General features: G+C 43.2%; 2 protein-coding genes across 2 annotated transcripts in view; one reads left to right on the top strand and one right to left on the bottom strand.

Moving 5' to 3' along the window:
• acad11 (acyl-CoA dehydrogenase family, member 11) overlaps positions 1-15,258 on the top strand; it is a 29,310-nt gene that overhangs the window by 11,696 nt on the left and 2,356 nt on the right. The gene's annotated exons all lie outside the window — the stretch shown is intronic.
• On the bottom strand, positions 3,419-10,985 carry ackr4b (atypical chemokine receptor 4b). Its single transcript, XM_035760124.2, has 2 exons — positions 10,817-10,985; positions 3,419-5,319 (listed from the first exon to the last, which is right to left on the bottom strand). The coding sequence occupies exon 2, from the start codon at positions 5,305-5,307 to the stop codon at positions 4,162-4,164; it is 1,146 nt and encodes a 381-aa protein (XP_035616017.1). The 5' UTR covers positions 5,308-5,319; positions 10,817-10,985; the 3' UTR covers positions 3,419-4,161.

Genomic DNA, 15,258 nt, shown 5'->3' with positions numbered 1-15,258 from the left:
GCATGAACTAACATGTTTTCCACCCAATCGATCAGAGAATTAGTCTAGTACTGAAAGCATAAGCTACAGATAGCTATCACTGCAGTGCATAAACTGTGGTGAGTAGTTGACTCAAAGAGGTAGAAAGACAATAGTTGAATACTTTTGAACAAATTAATTTCTTTAAAAATGAAGAAACAAGACGGAGAGAGAGAAATATCTATATTTAGTACCATTTTTTCACTTTCAAATGCAGATGCAGCTAGCAAGTTTAGCCTTCTCAAACACCTGGCTCAAGCAGAGAGGGATGCTATGTTAGCTAGCTGGCTATGGCTATCCAACACTGGATCTCTTCCAAGTCAAGGTAAGCTTTTGGTTTCATTAATTTATTGCCACCGGGGCCCGTGTAACTGCTAAACTGCTTGCTGAATGTATTCTGTACTGCATGATTGTAGTGGGTTTACTAAGGCGTTAGTTGTAGTAGCTATGTTGACTATGACATTAGCGAATATGCTGACAATAATGTAGGCCAGGGATCATCATCAAGATTCAGCCGCGGGACAATTATTTCTTGAGGGGATGGTCGGGGGGCCGGAACATCATTACAAATCATTTGTACACTGCCTTTTGACCCCAAGACTCCCAAATATAGTTGATGTTGAAAGTTTACATACACTTATGTTGGAGTCATTAAAACTCATTTTTCAACCACTCAACAAATTTCTTGTTAACAAACTATAGTTTTGGCAAGTCGGTTAGGACATCTACTTTGTGCATGACACAAGTCATTTTTCCCACAATTGTTTACAGACAGATTATTTCACTTATAATTCACTGTATCGCAATGCCAGTGGGTCAGAAGTTTTTATGGAGTATTGTGTGTAGATTGATGAGGATTTGATTTATTTAATACATTTTTGAATAGGGCTGTAACGTAACAAAATTTGGAAAAAGGGAAGGGGTCTCAATACTTTCCGAATGCACTGTATTTTCAAGGATGGTCGTGGCTGCATCATGTAATGGGTATGCTTGTCATCAGCAAGGACTAAAGAGTTTGTTTTGTTGTTGATAAAAATGAACAGATTAGAGTTAAGCACAAGCAAAATCCTAGAGGAAAACTTGGTTCATTCTGTTTTCCAAAAGACACTGGGAGACATTTTCACCATTCAGCAGGACAATAACCTATTATCCTGTTTTATTTTTCATCAATGTTTAAACATTAGAGTATTTTGTGTCAATTGTTGGAAAAAAGAAGACAATTAAATCTATTTTAATCCCATTTTTTTAACACAACAAAATGTGGGGGGAAAGTAAAGGGGTGTGAATACCTTCTGAAGGCACCGATTCTACAAGTGTCTGGAACTCTATTTTAGGGATGCGACACCATTCTTCCACAAGAAATTCCATCATTTGGAAGTCCTCGGTTTCTCTGCTGTTTTTGATTTGAGTGATTAAAGGATGTTCCCACATGAGATGGTTGTTTTTCTCTTGTGTATCATGACAGCCACAGTGTCATTAGAAGTGTGTGTGTGTGCGTGCGTGCGTGCGTGTGCGGCGATGGAGCTTTTAGCCATAACACAGTCCCAGGGGTGGGGTAATTTACTCCCAGACCCCTGGTGAGCCTCTTATCTGGAGGCTACGGTGCCCACACACACACACACACACGCGCGTTTTCCATCATCACAATACTCTATCTGGATGACTTTGGGAGCAGACTTTATCTGAGATGTACACAGTCTGGGCTGCCGACTCCACGTAAGCCTGGGCATGTATTCAAATCCAGGGCGGAACTGTGTTTATTGAAACATAGGTCCTGTGATGTGATATCATGAATGACGACTACGTGGTGCTGAATGGCTGTTTTTTGTCGTTTTCCCTCTCGCTCATTAGCAAGACGCTATGGAATTGGTTGAGCTCTTTGCCATTTGGAAGCTCTGTGTAGGAAATGATACTTCAATGCTGCTCAACAGCCTGGTTTTGCTTTATATCTCAACTGTTGTGCTCTTATCCTGGCTTGTATTGTACTTTTAGGCCTCTCCGTGAGATGGATAGGGTAGGGGAAAATGACAGTAGAAAGCCGTAACGACAGAGAGTGGGAAAGAGTAGAACAGCGAATGACGGAGAGATGGATGAGGAAAGAGAGAAAGTCAAAGGAGAAGTTGATCTTAGTGTGGAATAAACAATATAGATACGTATAGTATAGATACCTACGCACAGGTGTAGCTCTAACCGCACACTTGACGATTTAGGGTGTAGTCTGCAACTCTTGCTCACCTGACACACCCTTAATCGTTTTATCTTAATATCGGAGAACCTATCACATTTAACTAGTCAGTCAAGCCAAATCGCACCGAGCTGGTTCTCGGTATGAGGCTCGTCGGGAGCCCGCAGAAAGGCCAAAAATCATCTAGTCTCTAGCCAGCTTTCAGGTTAAAGACCCTAATGTGTAGCCTCGTCTTGCGCCTCACATTTGAAGTCTGAAGCGGATTACACTGATGCACCATTCACTTCCCATTCCCCTCAGCAACCAATCAGTCATTCTAAGTGATTTGGGAGACAGCGGAGGAGTTGAGGTTATTGCTGTGTGAAGAGACTGTGATTCACTCTCTTGTCCTGAGTTTATCCCTCCACAACCAACCACACACTTAACTGATGTGTTTACCCACCAATCCCAACATCCGTGCATCCCAAATGGCACCCCTATTCCTTATATAGTGCACTACTTTTGACCAGGGCCATTGTTAAAAGTAGTGCACTATATAGGGAATAGGGTGCCGTTTGGGGCACAGACCCCAGTCATTAGAGGAATAGGAGGTAAACACTGAGGACATTAGCTAGGACTTTTATGTTCTATGGCCTATCTATGGTGGCTCCAATTCTGGGGAATTTTTTTCCACTTTATGACGATCCTCTGAGTGACTCATTCCTGTGGAAAAGGCTTTTCATTGAGACACTGTTTAACTCTCTCCACCACACAATGCATCTCACTATGCTTTTGGGGGCCCGATTTTGTTATTCATGGAATACATTTAGCTAGTTTAATTTCGTTTTACATTCGGCCATTTTGTCAAAGGACTTCAATGCGATGTGACGTGTACGATCGATTTCAAAGAGTTTAAGATAAAAGTTCTCTTTTGAAGATGGAAGAGGATAAATGGCCATGTTGAAATGGTTCACCACTGTTCAATGGATTGCACTCAACATCAAACCCCTGTTGCACTTTTTCAGTCCAGCTTATTTAAACGGAGGGAACATGAGAGGACAGGCAGAGTCATTTAAATGCTGGAATCCCCTTCATGGGGATGCGTCCCAAATGGCACCCCATAGGGCTCTGGTAAAAGAAAGTAGTGCACTGTGTAGGGAGTAGGGTTCCATTTGGGATGCAGGCTCAAAACAGATCCCCGCTGGTTGTGCAGTGTCTTCCTGCCTGTAGTGTCTTCCTGCCTGTGTGATGGCCGGATGGAAGCCCTCTCTCTCCTCTCCCTGTCGACTTCTCACTCTTTGTTTTGTGGAGCTCTCTGGCAACCCGCTGCTCAATCAGGCTGCCTGCCTTTCTTCTCTCTCAAAGCCACAGAAAACATTGGAATCAGATGCTTCTGATCTGTAGGCGCCATGTGCTGTGTGAGATTGAATAGGATGTGATGAGAGATGTAAGAACATGAGCTTGAGAGAGCCATTCCTTCTGATTTTGAGATTTATTTCAGATGGATGTCATATACAGGGAAATAATGGGGGGGGGGGTTACATAAAAACAACTTGTTTTATTTACAAAAGCTTATACAATACTAAAGATTGACTAGATACTAAATAATACATTACTAAACGATACAAATACAGACATTCATCTAGATATCAAGTTAACTTAACAGTTACTTATGTATAGCACAGGCTTCTAGTAATACTGGTATAGGGCAACTGCTTAAGGGGCGATCTGTGATTGGTACACATTCCTTTTTGGACCTTGAAACTTTATGATAGCCAATTATTCATGAAGAATCTAACTTATAAATGCCTCATGAGCTTAGTTCAACTGTGTTACCCAATCAGAACCCCAAAATATACGCTTGATGGACTGCTTTGTTGCTGATTGAATCCCAGATTGCCCCTAGAAAATCCAGTAGAAGTGTTTGTGCATTAGCCCTTTTTGGTTACCATGATAAGACTTCTGAGTTTTTAGACATGTTAGATGGTGAAGGTGCTGGTGTCCTCGTCCTCCGAAACAGAGTGTGAGTGTGTGTGCCCGCCGGAATTGTGTGTATTGAGCGAGATCTCCACAGCAGGCTCCTCGTTGCCATGGCGACCACCGCGCATTCTCCCCCCGAGGCGCTGTCCTAGGCTCTTGGCGACCCTGAGGACGTACCCTCTGAAGGAGGAGCCTATGAAGGTGTAGAGCATTGGGTTGATGCAGCAGTGTGTGAGCGCCAGGCTCTCCGTCACCTGGAGAGCCTGGTCCAGACCTTTACTGAGGTCACAGTCGGTCACCAGGCCGTAGATGACGTCCAGCGTCCGCCACAGCTTCACCAGGTTGTAGGGCAGCTGGGTGAACAGGAACACCCCCACCACGGCCAGCAGCACCCGCAGGGCCCGCCACCTCCTTTCCCTGCGCACCCCGGCTCCGACCCTAACCAGCGCCTGGCCCACCAAGCAGTAACACACCACCATTACCAGGAAAGGCAGCAGGAAGCTCAGCAGCACCTCCAGCAGCTCCAAGGCAGCCTTGGCTGGTCGGGCCAAGCTGCTGGGGTAGATGGCTGTGCAAGCCTGCCGGTGGGATGTGTTCTTCACCGTGAAGAACACCATGTCAGGCAGGCCCAAGAAAATAGCTGTGGTCCACACAACGACACACACTAATATCCATTTTTTCCTGGCCCGTGGGCCACTCCCAGCCCGGCCTCCAGCATTGTGTGCCAGTGCCCGATATCGGTCCACACTAATACAGGCTAGCAGCAGCATACCGCAGCTGAAGTTGGTGGTGTAGAGGAAGGAGGTGAGCTTGCAGGCGGCCACGCCGATCTGCCAGCCGTGCACGGCATCAGCCGCCCAGAAGGGCAGCGTGAAGAGGAGGAGTAAATCAGCGACAGCGAGATTCAGGATGCACACGTCCGTCAGCGTCCGCAGTCGCCGCGGCGACGCGTACACCACCACGACTAGGGTGTTGCCCGCCACGCCCACCACCAGGGCCAAGCCATAGACCACGGGCAGGAAGAGACGGCCGAAGGAACGCACCGCGGCTTTGTCGCACACCGAGTGGTAGTCGTCGTAGTCGTCACTGTCGTTGGAGCTGGAGTTCCCAAAGTCGTAGTTGTAGTCCTCTTCATCCATCTCCATCCTCTCTGTTCTCTGAGAAGTAAGGGAATAAAGGGACATGGTATGTTACGAATGACGCCAAGTCAGTTTAGTCTCTGCTGCTGCATTGTGTTAACTTAAACGAGATCCATTGACGAGATCACTTTTTTTTTCTGTTCTTGACAGGACTTGTTGGATGAAATGGTTTTTCTCTTTCACATAATTTGGACAGAATGTATAAAATAATATCAAATATGTATTTTATCAGAACGCGTCTATTAGGAGAGAACGAGAGAATGGCCATCCATCTGAAAGCTGTAATGCACTTACAGCCAATAACAGCATGAGGATCCAAGTTGTCAACAACAATCTGTTCCTGTTACCCCCCCATCATCACTGCTTTAAGTCCCTCTTTCTGATCCGTAGGGGTTGTTCGGATGTTGTGTGTAGATTTTGTAGCCAAATCAAATCAAATCAAATTTATTTATATAGCCCTTCGTACATCAGCTGATATCTCAAAGTGCTGTACAGAAACCCAGCCTAAAACCCCAAACAGCAAACAATGCAGGTGTAAAAGCACGGTGGCTAGGAAAAACTCCCTAGAAAGGCCAAAACCTAGGAAGAAACCTAGAGAGGAACCGGGCTATGTGGGGTGGCTAGTCCTCTTCTGGCTGTGCCGGGTAGAGATTATAACAGAACATGACCAAGATGTTCAAATGTTCATAAATGACCAGCATGGTCGAATAATAATAAGGCAGAACAGTTGAAACTGGAGCAGCAGCAGTCAGGTGGACTGGGGACAGCAAGGAGCCATCATGTCAGGTAGTCCAGTAGCCAATGCTTGACAGGGTGAGGAGTGGGTGTGAGCGTATATGCATACCGTTACGTGCGCGTGAACTAGAGCTGAAGCGACACCGACCATACCGATGATTTATCGCAGGCATTTTGCTGATATCGTTCAAGTAGCCTATTTTAGAGAAATGTGAAGTTTGAAATTAAATATGGGTGATTTGTTAATGGGCAATAAAAAAAATAAATAAATAAAAAAAAAAATATATATATATATATATATATATATATACTACTGGTCAAAAGTTTTAGAACACCTACTCATTCAAGGGTTTTTCTTTATTTTTACTATTTACTATTTTCAAATTGAGATGGTTTGGGATGAGTCGGACTGCAGAGTGACAGAAAGCATATGTGCGAACTCCTTCAAGACTGTTGGAAAAGCATTCCGGGTGAAGCTGGTTGAGAGAATGTCAAGAGTGCAAAGCTGTCATCAAGGCAAAGGGTAGCTATTTGAAGAATCTCAAATATAAAATATATTTTGATTTGTTTAACACTTTTTTTGGTAACTACATGATTCCATAATGTGTTAGTTCATAGTTTTGATGTCTTCACTATTATTCTACAATGTAGAACATAGTACAAATCAAGAAAAAACCTTAACCAGTAGTGTATATTTTTTTATTTAACCTTTATGGTGTGGCAGGTAGCCTAGTGGTTAGAGCATTGGGCCAGTAACTGAAATGTTGCTGGATCGAATCCCCGAGCTGACAAGGTAAAATTCTGTTGTTCTACCCCTGAACAAGGAAGTTAAACCACTGTTCCCTGGTAGGCCGTCATTGTAAATAAGAATTGTTTCTTAACTGACTTGCCTAGTTAATTTTTTTTGACGGCCTACCCTGCCCTGCCCAAACCCTAACAACTTGTGCGCCGCCCTTTGGGACTCCCAATCACAGCCAGTTGTGATACAGCCTGGAATCAAACCAGGGTTTGTAGTGACTCCTCTAGCACTGAGATGCAGTGCCTTAAACCGCTACGCCACTCGGTATAATATGAAAGACTGTGGGGCACATTAATGTTACAAACTTCTATTCATCGTTATCGCATCAATTCGGGAAATTTATCGCGAAATTGATTTTTCGTCCATATCAGCCAGCTCTACTGTGAACAATAAGCTCCCTCTCGTTAGGAATATCTCACTTGATTTCTCGCACAAAACCTTTCAGTTGGAACTGCTTGCACACCGGCACGCCCAACACAACAATATTCCTTTCCCTCTGGAAAAGGTGACTATCCCTGAAAAATCAGATTCATCTTTCTTTAAACACTCTGGGCAGTTTCCCAGACACAGATTGAGCCTAGCCCTGGATTCTCCATCGTCCATTCTTTTTTAGTTCAGGACCAGGCTTAATCTGTGTCTGGGAAACTGCCTTACAATGTTCTGTACATTCATATCTGTTTAGTCTTGAGACGTTAGCTCGTCTCTGAAAATCTATTCTGTCTTTGAACCAGTGTGTAAGCGCAGTACCTATCAGTCTGATGGTGTGGATGGGCCAGATGTTTGGTATTGCTCTCGTAGAAGCCAGAGAGAGATTTCTTAAGGTGTTTGCATTCCCTCACTGCAGATGTAGATAGCGTGACAGTAGAGCTCTGAAGATTAGATCCATACACCAGTGCCTGTGCTATTGTGTTTGTGTGGGCGCATGTGTGTGTGTGGCGTGTTATCACAGATCAGTGTGTGAGGATGTGCCCAGACAGACAACCCCTTAAGGACCATGCTGTTCCCAAATAATATGAACTAGAGGATGGCCATCCATCTGAAAGCTGTAATGCACTTACAGCCAATAACAGCATGGCGATCCAAGTTGTCAACAACAATCTGTTCCTGTTAACCCCCCCACACACACTGCTTTAAGTCCCTCTTTCTGATCCGTACGGGTTGTTCGGATGTTGTGTGTAGATTTTGTAGCCAATGCTTGACAGGGTGAGGAGTGGGTGTGAGCGTATATGCATACCGTTACGTGCGCGTGAACTAGAGCTGAAGCGATAACCGAACATTAATGACACCGACCATGTGGATCACATTTTGCCAATATCGTTCATTATGATGAGTAGTCTATACTAGAGAAATGTGAAGTATGAAATTAAATAAGTTCGCTAATATGGGTGAATTGTTAATGGGACAATTGATGGCTACAACCATCAGAATACTAGTAGTAGTTTTAAGGATAATAAATGAAAAACTGTGGGGCACATTAATGTTATAAACTTCTATCGTTACCGCATCAATTCAGGCAGTTTATCGCCATATGGATTTTTGTCCATATCAGCCAGCTCTACTGTGAACAATAAACTCCTTGTTAGGAATATCTCACCTGATTTCTCTCACGAAACCTGTCAGTTGGAACCACTTGGACACCAGTACGCCCAACAGAACAACTTTCCTTTCCCTCTGGAGAAAGTGACTATCCCTGAAAACTCTTTCCCAGACACAGATTGAGCCTAGCCCTGGACAAATAAAAACATTCAATTGAGGTTCTCCATCGTCCATTCTGTTTTAGTTCAGGACTAGGCTTAATCTGTGTCTGGGACACTGCCCCACAATGTTCAGTGCAGTCATATCTCAACCAGTGGTTTAAAGTACTTAAGTAAAAAATACTTTAAAGTACTACTTAAGTAGTACTTTGGGGTATCTGTTCATTACTTTACTATTTATATTTTTGACTACTTTTACTTTTACTTCACCACATTCCTAAAGAAAAGTATGAAAAAAGTATGAAAAGAGTATGGAGTATGAACTCCATACGTTTTTCCCTGACACCCAAAAGTACTAGTTACAATTTGAATGCAGGAAAATGGTCCAATTCACACACGTATCAAGAGAACATCCCTGGTCATCTTTACTGCCTCTGATCTGGTGGACTCACTAAATATAAATGCTTCCTTTCTAAATTACGTCTGAGTGTTGGAGTGTGCCCCTGGCTGTCAAAAAAAGTAATAAAAATGGAAATTGTGCCGTCTGGTTTGCTGAATATAAGGAGTTTGATGTATAGCATTTATCTTTATGTATGACAAATGAGTACTTTTCCACCACTGTACTTAAGTCAAATCTAAGTAAGTACTTAAGTCAAATCTGATACTTTTAGACTTTTACTCTAGTATTTTACTGGGTCACTTTTACTTGAGTCATTTTATATTAAGGTATCTTTACTTTTACACAAGTATGACAATTGAGTACTTCTTCCACCTCCGATCTCAACTCGGCACAGCCAGAAGAGGATTGGCCACCCCTCAGAGCCTGGTTCCTCTCTAGGTTTCTACCCAGGTTCCTGCCTCTCTAGGGAGTTTTTCTTAGCCACCGCTGCATTGCTTGCTGTTTGGGGTTTTAGGCTGGGTTTCTGTCAGGCACTTTGACATTGGCTGATGTGAAAGGGCTTTATAAATACATTTGATTGATTGATAGTCTTGAGATGTTAGAATAGATTTTCCGAAGACGCTTATCAAGGTATTTTCATTCCCTTACTGCAGATGTAAACATGTAGATAGTGTGACGGTAGAGCTCTGAAGATTAGATCCATACATACACCTGTGTGTGGGTGCACGTGTGCATTTGTGTATTATCACAGTGTGTAAGGACATGCCCAGAGAGACAACTCCATCATGACCCTGCTGTTCCCTATTCAGACTGACTCATTGTGCTGACGCTGCCAGGAAATACCAGAAACTCTGTTTGGGTTCAATGTGAGGTAAGTGTATGACCTCAAATGATCGTCACTTGTGTGGATCTGTGAATGATTCTCTGTTAACTGGGCAAAAAGCCCAACGTTTTTTTTTTTTTTTTCCTAAGAGAAGGTGTGTATCACATGTGTTTGCTATTGACGGGCGCTTTAACGTTCTACAGATAATTACTACAGCTGAGGCTTCTCTGTCTTTGCCGCCTCAGTTCAATAACGCACGATAGGTTTTTAGGATAGCTTCCAGGTCTATGACGTTATCCCACGACGTGCTGCTAGCGAGAGACGGAGACGAGAAGCTGTCGGTGTCCCTACAAAACATCTCGTCTCATGTCCAAAATATCTCCAATATTCAGCTGAAGTTTCCCCAGCTGTTCTACTGAGTGAGATCTCTGTCAGAGATTTAAGGCCAAAAACACATATTCATATTCCGTCTCCCGTTCACTATGAGATATTGAAGCCCTGACATATAAATGAGGAGAAACCCATCAAAAACTAATTTGTTAGCGCAGATGTTCTGCCAGACTGAATATGCCAACTTTTCAGAGAAGATAGTAGACAGAGAAGCCTGAGAAAATTGTACTGACATGATGTGCAATGTGCATTATGTCTTGTCACTTCATATAGTATATACAGTATGTTAATCATTATTACTTCAGCATAATTATTACCAGGTTGAGGCTAAATCGTAAACACAGAGGACTTTGAACTTTAAAAGTCCTTACAATCACTGTTCAGACAATTGAACTACTGAACACATGAGTCATTGTCTTTCTAGAAATGTCACTCCCCTCACTAGAATCCTAAACTGTAAAAGCTAGGCAATTGAGGGAACAAGGAAACATTCTAGAAATGTCACTCCCCTCACTAGAATCCTAAACCGTAAAAGCTAGGCAATTGAGGGAACAAGGAAACAGAAGTAGGATTATGTTTGTCAACAACTTTCAAGTAATTCAATTTGAAATGTTTTGTTTCAACTTTCAATTTTGACAATGAAACTGTCAACAGAGGAGCCAATTGAGTCTTACCCTTGGTGTCTTCGTGTGGATGTGGGAGATGTAGAAATGTTGACAGAGGAGACATCCAGTGGTATGGCAATTTCTAAACAAGTATGGTGCTACTCTTAGTTTGTCTCAGCCCATTTTTTAACTATATTGCTCCACCTCTATTCCCTACAATGACCCAACAGAGTCTGGAAGCACCTCAGAGAGAGAGAGAGAGAGAGAGAGAGAGAGAGAGAGAGAGAGAGAGAGACTCACCCTTCAGTGTTAGATAAGAAATCAGTACGAAAGGGCTGTGTTCTCCTGGTGTGCGTGTGTATAGACCATCATTGAGAAGAGTGATATTTTGACCTCAGTACTGACATGTGTCAAGTCTCCAGATGTTGTGTCAAGTCTCCAGATGTTATGACATCTGTGTAGCAGGGACACAACACCACGCGAAGGTATTTTTAGAGGTATAATTGCCGATAAATGATATGACAATTACATTTGAAGGTCTTTCGTATATATGAATGTTTTCTCTATGTGGTAGAAAATGGCTCTTTATTGCCCGTTATTGACAGGAGAGCTAATTGCCTGTGGGCCGTTCTCCCCTCTCTTCACAGGATGGCTATAAAATCTGAGATGAAAAGAGAGAAAAGAATCGTATTAACTGGAACCTCTGGGATTTGTTTTAGTTCGGCTGTTAAAGACCAACACGCTCTGTTTATATCGAGGTGTTGTGACGAGCTCATTACTTTCTGCCCGTGGCAAAGATTATTTGAGAAGATGAGAATAGGTTTCGAAACACTCCTCCTTCTCCCTGGTGACGTTCTGTGGATGTTTTGTTTTAATTCTGGGTGCTGTGTGAGCATGTCAGGACTTGTTTAGTACTTGCCACCAGGGCTCACCCTCTGCTCTACTCTAACCTTGATCATGTTAATCACTTGTATAAGTGTCACATGCATGCACACACACACGCATGCACGCACACACACACACACACATCATGAAACCCCAGGTTTCCCCTGGGATAACAGGCTTTCCAAGAAAAACCTCAGGATCGGGCAGTGACCAGGTTTGTGTTTGTTTATGTACATAGTTACACTTTTATGCTCACATTAAATTGTAAAATCTTGTAAAGTATCTGTCTAGCAAAGGGGAATTGTTATGGTGTGTGTGTGTGTGTGTGTGTGTGTGTGTGTGTACTTTTCCCATTCCATGCATATTCTCAAGTTGAAGTTTCTCAAGCTGATGGAGTCATGCTCTTGTCTGTTGGGAATAGCTCACTGTTTTGTTCAGTACACACCTGACTATTCATTTTGCCTGGATGCATTTGAAATCAATTTCGCTATAACGTCAGCAGCAGAACGGAATGTACATGCTCAATATGATTTTAGGGGGGAAAGTATTTTGTAATGATCTGGAGTCCATATGTCGGCGACTCCACATCATTCACCGGGTATAGGGGAAGGTCACCAGAGCAAGACCGTAAACAGGAAACCAGGCTTTGGGTCACCTCTCATCCCCTCGCCTCCCTCTCCCTCGGGGCTCTCTTGGACCTCTGCGTTCCAGAGTCGAGTCACATCCCACTCCACTCCTGAGACATTTTCATATTGTTTTGGCTCCCAAGTTTTTCCTAACCATGTGACCTGATCAGGAACAACTCCAGGTCCTAGTTATAGGCTACATATGGGTCTGGAGTCTTCCTGGTCAGAGCCACATTACAATGCACATTACACAACATTATACTTATAATACCGTCTATTTTGTTTGTACTCGTTTTATCAGCTCCGAGCTGAGGTTTCCACTATGCACAGATCTAGGATCAGCGTCCCCTCCCTCAATCCTAACCTTAACCATTAGTGGGGGAAATGCAAAACCTTCACACTGCACCGTACTCAGTTATTTCATCATTCACAGTATGAGGAAGGATATATATCGCCCTCTTGTGGCTGTTTTCACCTCATCTGTGTTTCTATTGACTTCGCTGTAATAATATGACAGCAAAGCCATATTTACTCTGCCATAATAGGCATTCAACGTTCAACATAGCTTCACTATCAATAACACACTCACACCAGCTAAACCATGGAAAGTTTGTGTAGTTTGTAAAAGAAACAAGACAAAGGATCAAAGGGGAAACTGAAAAGTTTCAAATATAGCATGTACTGGACTGATGTGGTTTCAGCTGGGATTACTGATAGGATGTGTCCCAAATGGCACCCTTTCCCATATATATTGCACTACTTGGTTACCCTGGTTAAAAGCAGTGCACTTAATAGAGAATAGGATGCCATTTGGGACACATCTGTACACTATCTGTCTGTCAGTAGCTCCATCCACCCTTCGCAGAAGGGCCACTAAGTGTGTGTGTGCGTTGAGCGTGCGTGTCCAGTCCACCACACTCAAATAATCAAGGTTGTATATTCTGGGAGTGTGAAAAGGTTTGCTTCCTGGGTTAATAATATGTCCAGAGTTCAGACAGCCCAAGCTGAGAATAAACCATCTCTGTTGGTTTAGGGCCACTCCTATACACTCTTAGCAACAAAAAAAGGTGCTATCTAGAACCTTAAAAGGGCTCTTCAGCTGTCCCCATAGGAGAACCATTTGAAGAACCATTTTTGGTTCCAGGTAGAACACTTTTCACAGAGGGTTTGACATGGAAGCCAATCAGGTTCTACTACCTTTATCCAAAAAGGGTTCTACCTGGAACCAATAAGGGTTCTCCTATGTGGACAGCCGAATAACCATTTTGGAACCCTTTTTCTTAGAGTGAGAGGTGGATGAGTTTATTATTTTAATGTTTCTGACCCTTCCTCCAGGTGCTAGTCACCCAAACTGCAAGGTGACCATCGTGAGCAGGTCAAACAACGATGAAACTAGGTAGGTTACACAGCCTTTGTCACAAACGATGTCCGGAGTCCATTGGAGTTTGGAGTACATATCTCTTAGTATCGTGGGGCGTATTTATGTCATCAGAAATAGTTTGAGCATTCAGTAACAATAACCTACTGGTGAAAGTCATTTTTTTGGATAGCTTATGTTCCACATTTTTTCTGTCTGTCCGGACTCTTCTCAGACAGCCTCCTACTGAGAGGATTGGAATAATACTTTGTTTGTTGTTTTGGTTTTGTATTCTGGGTCCAAACCCCTGGATCCTGTGTAGTTAGGAGCAAGTCACTCGTCTGATTGGGGTATTAATTTGATACGTTTAAGTCCTGCTGAGAAGGCTCTATACAGAAGTGTGTGTGCGTGAGTACGTGCGTTCTCTTTCTCCAACTAAGACCTCCAAGTGATTTATCGCCACTGTGCACACACTGGCTGAATCAACGAAATGACGTTAAACCAACGTGGAATATACTTTGAACTGACGTCTGTGCCCTGTGGGTCTGCATCTCTAAAACACTACCCACTCTGTGGTGTTCAAACTGCCGTTTATGACTTTCCAAATTCAAAACGCACTCCTCTCCCCCTGCCAACCAGCCTCCGCTGGCCTACAGCTCTCCATTTATGTCAAAGTCTGAGATTTAACCTTGAATGAAAAATTATGTGTTCCTGGCACCTGTGGAACAAGAAAGCTTTTTTTGGGGGGGGGGACTTGGCAGAGGAAAAGGTTATGCGGCTCAGAGACCTTGGTGTGGTTGTGAGGTCTATATTGTTTTAGCAGAGCAGTTGACATAAGGTTCTCTTTCAGTCATTGAAGATGATGATGTGTAGAATGCTGTCTGTCTTTTGTATTTCAGTGATCCACAGTTAACTGCAAGGCTAAGATGTGGCCAGGATTTGCACATGAGAGAGAGAGAGAGAGAGAGAGAGAGAGCGAGACAGCAAGTTAGAAGGATATAAATTCTAACCTCCCCACAGTTCACATTTTCCCAATTTCTCCTCAGTACCAAACTTTCTTCCTAAATGGCACCCTATTCCCTATATAGTGCACTACTTTTGATCAGAGTCCTATAGGTCCTGGCCAAAAGTAGTGCACTGGCCTATATAGGTAATATTGTGTCATTTGAGAATTAGACCATGTGTCCCTTACCAGGGTTCAGACCTCTAATTAGCGTCTGTAATCAGAACTGCTTGTTCTCCTCCAGGTGGTCTGTTTCTTCTTATCCTCTCTGGAAAGTAGAGGAAGGTTCCTAGCTCTCCCTTTCTCCCTCCGCCCAGTTACTGGAAAAGATGAATCGTCTCTGCCTAGGTGTGTTGCCTAAACAGTGCACAGTAAAAATCCAGCACCACCGCCTAGTAACCTTTGGGGATAGACTTTTCTTCCAATACATAAAAATAAAAAAAAGTTTGTCTTCGATGTTCTTGATGAATAGTCTGTCATTTCCACCTACCATGTTTACTACGTTAAGCCAGCTGGCGTGAGATGGGGGAAGTTTATAGCAACGTTATCATCAGTTAGCTGGATGAATCAACCCCGACCTTGTTTTCAGACATTACCAGATGGTAAGTCTCTCAGATTGTGGTTGCTACAGCAGCACAAC

Source organism: Oncorhynchus keta, chromosome 4, assembly GCF_023373465.1.
Source record: "Oncorhynchus keta strain PuntledgeMale-10-30-2019 chromosome 4, Oket_V2, whole genome shotgun sequence".
Lineage (NCBI taxonomy): Eukaryota > Metazoa > Chordata > Actinopteri > Salmoniformes > Salmonidae > Oncorhynchus > Oncorhynchus keta.
Note: the sequence above shows the minus strand (reverse complement) of the source record. Positions and strands in the feature narration are given on the sequence as shown.

What these genes read in the sequence shown, in the direction of transcription:
- ackr4b (XM_035760124.2), bottom strand. Translation starts at nt 5,307, where the DNA reads ATGGAGATGGATGAAGAGGACTACAACTACGACTTTGGGAACTCCAGC.